Below are 9192 nucleotides of genomic sequence, written 5' to 3'. Positions count from 1 at the left end.
ATCGATAATTTTGCATAAACCCCTTAAAAACAAAGATTAGCATTCAACTAATGAGTTGACATGGCACCCACAAACTTAAAAGATATTGTTTTTACTGAAAAATCATCTAACTGAATATTAACGGAGAGTAAATGTGTCACATATGTACAAGTTTGAGATTTTTTATGTCACGGGAAAAAGTTTAGAGTAAATGTATCACAGTAGACACAAAAAAAAATTTAGGGTAAATGTATCACAGTAGGCCGACTTTGGTTTTTGTCGTACTCTACTTATCAGACCATTGATCGATGTTGTAGGTAGAAGGGATGGTGGTCCATTTGATGACTCGATTTATGCACGTTGTTAACAGTTTGGCTTGCACTGATGACTTGATCATGCGAAAAAAGCGACATGGGATTCCATCGTGTGAAATTTTTTTAGGTCTGATTCTGTCGTCCAAAACGATCTTCTCATTGCCCATTGTGGTGAAATCGGCTTCGGCTAGTCAGGGTGAAGTGTTTGATGCCGATTCATGTAGAGAGGGATCCAAGTGCAAGTTGCATTCAACTTCTAAGTTGTTGTCGCGAATTGATGATGTAACTTTTTTGTTTCTGGTCAAATTGATGATGTAACTTCGTTCGGGCAATTGTCACAGTTTCGAGGAGTCCTAAGGTTGCCTATTAAGTTTATAGGTTACATTGAACAAATTAAAAGTTCAAGGATCTCATTGCACATTAGGCCAAAGTTTAGGGATTATTTATGTCATTTTCCCTTTTTAATTCAAGATATAAGTTCCTTTTTTTTATTTATAACATGAAACTCCACCTAAAAAAAAATAATCCAAGTCCGTAAATTATCCCCCACCATAATGGATCGAGCACCATCGCACGGGTCGAAAGCCAGTCCGAATAGATCGTTATGCACTTAAATCGAATGCGGTTGTACGCTTGATCTGTGCACACGTTAATTTCGTATACCTCTGCATTAAAAAGCAACACATTAATCTTCAAAAATATTGTTGGAGAGATGAGCGATTTTGAGCCCTAAACCTTTTGTATTTGTGTCAATTTTGTACTGAACCTTTTTTTGGTGCCAATTTAGTCTAAAAACCTTTTATTTTTATGTCAATTCAGTCCTTTCGGCTAATTTTGACCGGATTTTGTTGACGTAGACACCAGTCGGCCAATGTGGCATCGCCTGCGCTGACGCGAATAATTTTTAATAATATTTTATTTTTTTCAATTTTTTAAATTATTTTTTATAATTTTTTCCTTCTTTTCTTTTTTCCCTTTCTTCTTCCTTTTTCCGATGACCGGCCACCAGCCATAGTCGGGCTGGCCTCGCCTAGGCGAGGGTCACCGCCCGCCACAGAAGTGGCTCAACCGACCCACGCCTGGATAAGGGCTCCCCTCGCTGGATCTGACGAAGCCACCTTGACCTGGACGAGGGGGAGCTCTAACAAGGGCTCCCTTCGCCAGATCTAGCGATGCCAGGGGATACGCACCATGCGAGGTCGGAGGATTGCATACCAGATTCCCACTTGAGAGTGGCTTGGTTGAGATTCGAGAACAACTTCTCGAATTCAAGCTCGCTCTCTTCGGCCAGTTGCCTCTGCCAATAGCATTTGAGCCCGACCGTCCTCGAAAGCCCTCTCCAGGGCTTACCCTCGCCTAGGCCAAATCTGGCGAGGCTAGCCTTCGCCCAGGGCAAGGCAGCCTCGCCGGGCGTTGCCCGAGTGAAGGCAAAGCTCGGTGAGGCCGCCCTGGCCTGGGCGAGGGCTGGCCTCACCAAATCTAGCGAGGGGAGTCCTCGTCGGGGCTCACCCTCGCCCAAGCGAGGGTCGGCTGGGCCTCACTTGTGGCAGGCGACGACGACCCTCGCCTAGGCGAGGCTAGCTAGTCCGCCTGCTCGGCCATGGCCAATGGTCGACCATCATCTGTGGCCGGTAGCTGGTCACCGGAAAAAGGAAGAAGAAAGATGAAAAAAAAAAGAAAAGAAAGAAAAAATTAAAAAAAATGAAAATATATTAAAATAGCGCCGGCGATGCTACGTCGGCCGCCCAGCATCTACGTCAGCAAAATCCGGTTAAAATTAGCCGGAATGACTGAATTGACACAAAAAAAGGTTTATGACTAAATTGGTACAAAAAAAATATTGATAACTAAATTGGCACAAATGTAAAATATTTTAGACTATTCTGATACTTTTTCCCATTAATCTTGAGAAATATTGTTGGAGAGGCGAGCGATTTCGAGCCCTCACGATGGTTACAGGTCGGCAAAGAAGAAGAAGCGAATTTCGATTAAATGATTAAAAAATAAAAATTAAGACATAAGCTCCAATTTTATCCATTTGTTTTTAAGAAAAAGGAAATATTCAACGAACCGAGCGCATACCCGGCGCGGCCAACCGTCCTTGTCAGCCGTTACAGCATAGGGCCCTTTCCATTATTAAAAAAAGAAAAAATATCTAAAAGTGGAAATTTAAATATCTTGAGAAAAAGATCACCCAACCATTATGATTAAAGAAATATTTATTTATTTATTTATTTTGCTTTGCTTTTTTATTTATTTTATGGCAACTCTTTTTTGACACCTACCACTACCAACTATCGTCACTCGTTGCGTCATCCGCCTTCCGCTACTAGCAAGTCAAAGTCAAAGCTCGCGCTTTTCCACAGCATATAAAAAAGCCCACAAAAAATCAGCTCTGGTCCTTTTCATTTTCCCAACATGCTAAAGAAGAATCATATTATTTATATGGGCAAAAGCTGCAAAAATTCTTAAATTACGTGCATTTACCCTAAATTTAAGTTTCCGTTACACAAAAAACTTTAAATTTGTAACTGCACGACAAATTTACACCCCCGTTAAAATTCTATCAATGGAATGAAAGCGAACAGCATTCACACAGCTCCCACGTAACTTGAGTGAAATAAAAACGACGTTTTGACCGACAAATATTCAATCGAAACCTTAATGAATAGTAAATGCGCCACGTAGGTACAAATTTGAAACATGTCATAACGGGCGTGGTTTGAGATTTTGAAAGTCTAGGGAAGGCTAATTTTCTTTATTCCTCATGTGATAAATTGATTTTGTATAATATTACTTAAATAAATAATAAGATGTAATTCACTTATTTAAAAAAATTATCAAATTATAGTTTCCATGGACGCTTTTCTCCTCGCTCTAACTTTTGTCCAGCTCTTTACAGCGGGCGGGAATCAAATCTCGTACCTGTGGTACTAGGGTCCTCACCCCAAATACTAAAATCCTCATTTCTCGATCTTTTTATCAAGGCGGTCGCATGTTTATTGACGAACCGGATAAATTTTTTTGTTTTTTTGGACAAGTACTTTTTTTTTTTGATCAAAGGACAAGTACTTTGGGTGAGTGGGAAAAATCAACAAACCCAAGTTGCAACGTCGACATCAAATCATAAATCCTTGGCCGACGGTTCTTGCTCGGCAAGGCAAGAGAAGAGGACGGGGAAGGAACACCCCCCAGAAGCAGAAGAAGCAGAAGAAGATAAGAGGGGAACGAGGTTGAAGAAGAAGATCTCCAGAAATGAAGGAGACGGAGATCGAGGCCTGAACTGAAGAGAGAGCGCGAGAGAGAGAGAGACGCGACGAGGAGGAAGGAAGGAAGGAAGGCGGCGGCGGCGGCGGCGGCGGCGGCATGACCAAGTCCGGCGGGGGGAAGCGCCCCTGCGACTACTGCGGCGAGTCCACCGCCCTCCTATACTGCCGGGCCGACTCCGCTAGGCTCTGCTTCGCCTGCGACCGGGAGGTCCACTCCACCAACCCGCTCTTCGCCAAGCACTCCCGCTCCCTCCTCTGCGACGCCTGCGACGCCGCCTCCGCCTCCCTCTTCTGCGAGGCCGAGCGGCTCCTCCTCTGCCAGAACTGCGACTGGGATCGGCACAGCGGCGGCGGGGGGGCGGCTCACAACCGGAGGCCGGTCGAGGGGTTCGCCGGGTGCCCTTCGGTGGGCGAGATTTTGGGCATCTTGGGCGTGGACGATTTGGGGTCGAAGGGTCCGCCGTTGGGTGGTGATGAGGGTGGGCATGGGGGTGGTGGTGGTCGTGGGTTTTCGGATGTTTTGCTTTGGGAGACTCCTGCTTTTGTTAGTCTCGATGATTTGATCGTTCCCAGGGATGATGCGTGTGCTCTTCGGGCTGTGGATGTTCCTCCTCTGCCTAAGGTAAGGCATTTTACTTCTGTTGTTCCGATAGAGAGGGAGAATTTGGAGCGCTCTAGCTGATTGGTGTCCTGTTTTCTGTGAGAGAATCGTAAAAGATTTCAACTTGCTGTCTTATTACGTTGTGCAGGGAAGTGAACATTGAACGGGTTTGAATTTGTGAATCCTCGTCGAATTATTAGTTTGAATTTGATGGAAAGGAATGTCCTGGAGAGATAAGCTCTGTGATGCAGAAATGTGATTGTCTATGATGCTTCTGAGCTTGAAGTTTCATCTATCTTGTTTTATCAGTTGGCTGGGTTTGTCCAATAGTGAATGGTTGCCAATCTTCAACAGCATATAGTTTCAGCACTTTTCTTTTCTGCAAACTTTCTTGAGCTGCTGATAAATGTATGTTTTCCTTAAAGAGATGTATGTTTGTTGTTTGAAGTCTTCGTTCTTTCACATCAGTTCCTCCGGCTAAATATCTCTTGTCCTGTTTATCTTATTTTGCTTGGTAAATGGCATTTTCGAGGATTCTTTCTTCCCTTTTCTAAATGCAGGATTACTTTATTAACAACTATCATGAACTACTTTCAATACATTAGCTAAGCTATTTGGGAATTGGGTGGGCAATGCATATCTTATTATCAACTCTTTATTAGCTTTGGACATCTCCTGACACATAGGTTGAGCTCAACGGGGGAAATGCAAGATTTTGTATCGGATCATGTGAAACAGATTGAATTACAATAGTGTTTATGTTTATCTCATAAAAGAAACTATTAACTTCAATGAGAGTGCTAACCAACAACAAAGTTTCTGGAATTTTTTAAAGAGAGAGCTAACCAACAGCCGAAGCACCAGAACTCTACTTATTAAGCTGACCAGAAAGTAGGTTGACGGCATTAAGCAAACATTCAAAGTGTGGAATCACTTTCAGTTTTAATTTTGACAAATTTTGTAAGGATTACTGGCCTCCTTAGCCTATGCCCAACAACAAAGCTATAAAAAGAATTCTGAAATTAGATATGTTTTGAATCTATTGCCCTTTCATCTTGTCCATCTGCTCAGTAATTTTGACTTTTTTATGTGATTACTTTTTATCCAGAATAGAAATGCAACCTGTGGTCAGCACAAGAAAGAAATGCTACGCCAGCTCCGCTTACTTGCTAAACCAGAATCTAACTTGAACTTTGAAGGAGGGGAGATTGAACCATTGGATGATTTTCACTTGCCAGTTTTGAATCAAGCTCTTCAGCCAGCAAATATTCACACTGGATGTGAAGATAGAGATCAAGTTGGATTTCACAAAATTGAGGTACTTCTTTCTCCTTTCATGGTCAAGACTCAAGAGCATCACATTATCTCTCTTATTCTATTTTCATACTACACCAGAAAAAGGCACTTTGGGATGAACCTGCATACGTAGAGAGAGAGAGAGAGAGAGAGAGAGAGAGAGAGAGAGAGAGAGAGAGAGAGAGAGAGAGAGAGAGAGAGAGAGAGAGAGAGAGAGAGAGAAAAAAAAAAAAAAAAAAAAAAAAAAAAAAAAAGAGAAGAGAGAGAGAGAGAGAGAGAGAGAGAGAGGGAGAGAGAGAGAGAGAGAAGGGAAAAAGGGGCGGGGGGTGTTTGATCATGGGCATGGTACTGTGTATGGGCATTCACCCGCTATTTCATGTGAGCCTGTTGACTCTGGATATCTGTGTTCCTTAAGTGCATCTCTTGCATGTTGTACAAGCTAAAACTCAGAATTGACTGTCTTTGAGGCTGAATTGCAATGTCCAAGAGTTGTTATAACATTGAAGATTAGCTCTGAATAGAAGTCCACCTGAAATTTTGAGGGAGGTCTTCATGTAATTTTCTTTGTTTTTTATTCTTATTTTTTTGTATGTGATTACACTGGCTCTTCTGCTTAACTCGTTAGTGATATAGCCATATATACATGATGACCAAGACGAAGACATGAACTTTTTGTTGTTGCAGGCAACTGACTTTCAGTGGTTTTCTAATGACGGCGACGCCAGAAACCAAGCTTATGACCGTTCTTCATTCTTTGGTAGCTACGGAGAGGAAAGTCCTACAGCTTTAGACAAATATCCAGACATCAGTTTTCTGAGTTCTGCCACTGAATGTCATGAAGTACCATCCGAAAATCCCATCAATTCAAATCCTTTGCCACTGGTTCCATTAACTAGCCAGGAGAGAGAGTCTGCAATCTCACGCTACAAGGAGAAGAGAAAAACAAGGAGGTAGAAAAACTGTCATTTCTGCAAGAAAAAATATGGTGTGTAAGTATGGATAGTTACAATGTATGAAACCTCAAATATATTAATCTGCAGCTCATTTGCTATATAAAACAGGTCCTTATGGTTGATTAGAAGCATTCACTTTGTCTGAATGCTTTAACTGCATCTTTTAATCGCGTATGGACTTCCTGGCTAAATGTGCAATGCAGGTATGATAAGCACATCAGATATGAATCACGGAAAGCCAGGGCTGAGAGCAGGATTAGAATCAAGGGACGTTTTGCTAAGATGGACAGGACCTGGTAATCACTTTGGCTCCTGTAAATTTGGTTTGCATGCTTTATAAAAATATTCTGTGGAGTTTTCAATTGCTATTGCAATTTTTGATGTTTCTCATGCGTGTCTGTTCATACCTTACCTCGGTAGAATGATTAACATTGTGAGAATGCTTGTCTATGACAAGTGAATGGAGATTAACCATTATTTAGAGCAAGATAGCGTCAAGCTAATAGTGACATAAGAGATGGTGACGTCCATGCACAAAGTTGGATGAGTTGCAGATGGTCTTCAAAAGCCCCAGGGCTATTATGCATTGAGGACTGGAGTAGGAATATGAGGAAAAGAACCTTCGCCGCAGCATATAAGGCTACATAATGTTAGATGGTTTCCAGGCAGCTGTAAGTCTGTCAATCTGGTAGCTCTATTTCTGCCAATAAAAATTTAGCAACAGTTGTGAGTATGAAGTCTAATTATGGTTGATCAACGGTCTGTGGTGGAGCTTTCAAGAAAAAGGAAGCATATTTACGCTTGTTTGTCTCGGTTAGATAAACTGGTGAGATGGCTTTTCATGGCAGGTTTTCCATATGATAAGGATATTTTGTAGGTAGAAAGCCTTTTTATACCTTTAACAAAAAGTGCTCGAAAGAGGTTTCGATGGATTTGATTATGAGTTACAGTTGTAATTACAAAAGTTAGGGGGGCGAGTATATCTCTAAGTGAATGTGTCTGCAATATGGAGAAAATTACAGAATGCGGTCATGCTTATCATTATCATCTGTTTAGGTTCCTATGGGTGTACAACTGGTTTAGTTGCCTTGGTGCATAGAAGAAAGTGAAGAGGCAAGAACCGATTGCATGAATCAGTACCTTGTATTGTGTAAACTCTTATGCATGCATTTATTCTCTCATAAAGTGTGTACTCTAAAGGAGAAGAAGTTCTAAATGCAAAGCTGCGAACCTAGTAAGTGTAGGCTTTTGAGCAGAACAAAAGGAAACATTCATTGGAGAATATTATTGTTGTAGTGGCCCAAAGGTGGAATGATTCACAGTAGTGGGTGGATGACTGATAGTGCTAGAGTCTTCTCATTAGTTTAAACTATTGTATTCTTCCTTTATGAGTTATTTCATTTCCTCTGGTTTGGTACCAGTTCCAGCCAAGCCCACCCTTTGCTCAGCTTTATTGTGGTCCACGTTATATGTTAATTTACCCGAATAGCAATTGTTTACTGAATCATCCATTGGCCATTTATTTTTTCAGTATTTACTTTCCTGCCTTGGTTTTATGTTGTTTCTGGCAACTCACTCTCACAAGGTTGAATAGTTGAGTCATGAATGCGCTGTGATTTATATAGTTACATACTTGTGCAAGTGAAAGAAACTGACTTGTGTGGCAATCAACAGATATTATAAGCAACCAAGGTATGGATACTGAGTGAGTCGCTGTGGATCAAATCGGGACAAGAATTGGAAGATATGCATCTTTGGGATCAATGAGTGCATCCCATAATGAATGTTTCTGGCAGTATTTACTTATGTACATAGAAGTAGATGTTAGTTTTGTGTTTGATTTTCGTACGCTGGTATCGGTATCGATTAAAGAGAGTTTTACTTTTGGCAAGAGCATTCTTGCTCTCCCCGTACTGAAATTCAGAATCAAAATAATGTAAGGCCCCTGTATAGTCAGTAAACAAAGTGTTGTACATATGTGGATTCTCTTTTATACGCCTTTGTCCAGTAGCCCATGCTTGCTATTGCAGGTCCTCGTATCCAATTCTGTTGACCGTCCTCTTTTTCTTGGTGCACCACTTCGAGCTCCACTCATCAAGAAGCATCAAACCAAATGCATTGAATAAATGGGGTATAAAAGGTGTCGAAGCTTAAACCTCTGTAGAGTACCTGCTTTTCATTGTGACTTCTGGCTTCTGGTCGTGGTTTTCGGCTTGCTGTAAGCCTAAGTTGTATTAGACGAAATGTCTGAAAGTTTTGAAACTTTTTTCCATGGCTTCTACTTGAAATGGTGAGTGCACAAGTATGTTCTATAAATTTCACTTATGCTTTTTCGTAAGGGGCCGAAAGTGCAAGCTTTTTCCAATCGATAATGTTTATTTGCTTATGCTTAATCTTTTACTACGATACCAACACAAGAATCTGGGTTAGACTTTAAAGAAGTGCTGGCGATTCCATGTTAGGCTGATACACTTGCTTTTCTCTTCTTCCTAACTAATGTTGCCGTGCAGGGTCGAGAGCTAGGTCGGTTGCCTTGCTTCATGATATCAATTGAAGAGCGACATTCGTATGTCTTTCTCATATGTATGACATATTTTATCACGAGAAGTAGTAACTGATGGTGTAAAATGAGTTCAGTTGCAGCATCGGCCGTCTCGCTGCTAATCTCATGCAATATCGGCACTTTTTCTTACTGTACTTAAGCAAACTAGAGAGTCGTTATCAGAATCAATGTAATTTATAGAAGTAATATAGCTGTAACACATTCATCACAGCCCCGA

At 41.3% G+C, this 9192-nt stretch overlaps 1 protein-coding gene across 2 annotated transcripts; it reads left to right on the top strand.

Annotated features, from left to right (window-relative positions):
- The first annotated feature begins 3480 nt into the window (after nt 1-3480).
- Nucleotides 3481-9157, top strand: LOC115682720 (zinc finger protein CONSTANS-LIKE 13). 2 transcript variants are annotated; one of them, XM_056316296.1, is made up of 6 exons: nt 3481-4184; nt 5272-5481; nt 6144-6409; nt 6616-6708; nt 8443-8552; nt 8923-9157. In XM_056316296.1, the coding sequence occupies exons 1-6, from the start codon at nt 3660-3662 to the stop codon at nt 8964-8966; spliced, it is 1248 nt and encodes a 415-aa protein (XP_056172271.1). In that variant the 5' UTR covers nt 3481-3659; the 3' UTR covers nt 8967-9157. The 2 variants fall into 2 exon arrangements, with proteins under 2 accessions (XP_056172271.1, XP_030462888.2); XM_030607028.2 differs by lacking the exons at nt 8443-8552; nt 8923-9157 and adding an exon at nt 8087-8387 and having other exon boundaries at nt 3483-4184.
- The last annotated feature ends 35 nt before the right edge of the window (nt 9158-9192 follow it).

Source organism: Syzygium oleosum, unplaced genomic scaffold (genome assembly GCF_021117445.2).
Source record: "Syzygium oleosum isolate NSW1041296 unplaced genomic scaffold, Sole_v2.1 Sole_v2.01, whole genome shotgun sequence".
NCBI classification, from domain to species: Eukaryota; Viridiplantae; Streptophyta; class Magnoliopsida; order Myrtales; family Myrtaceae; genus Syzygium; species Syzygium oleosum.
This window is presented reverse-complemented; position numbering and strand designations above follow the sequence as displayed.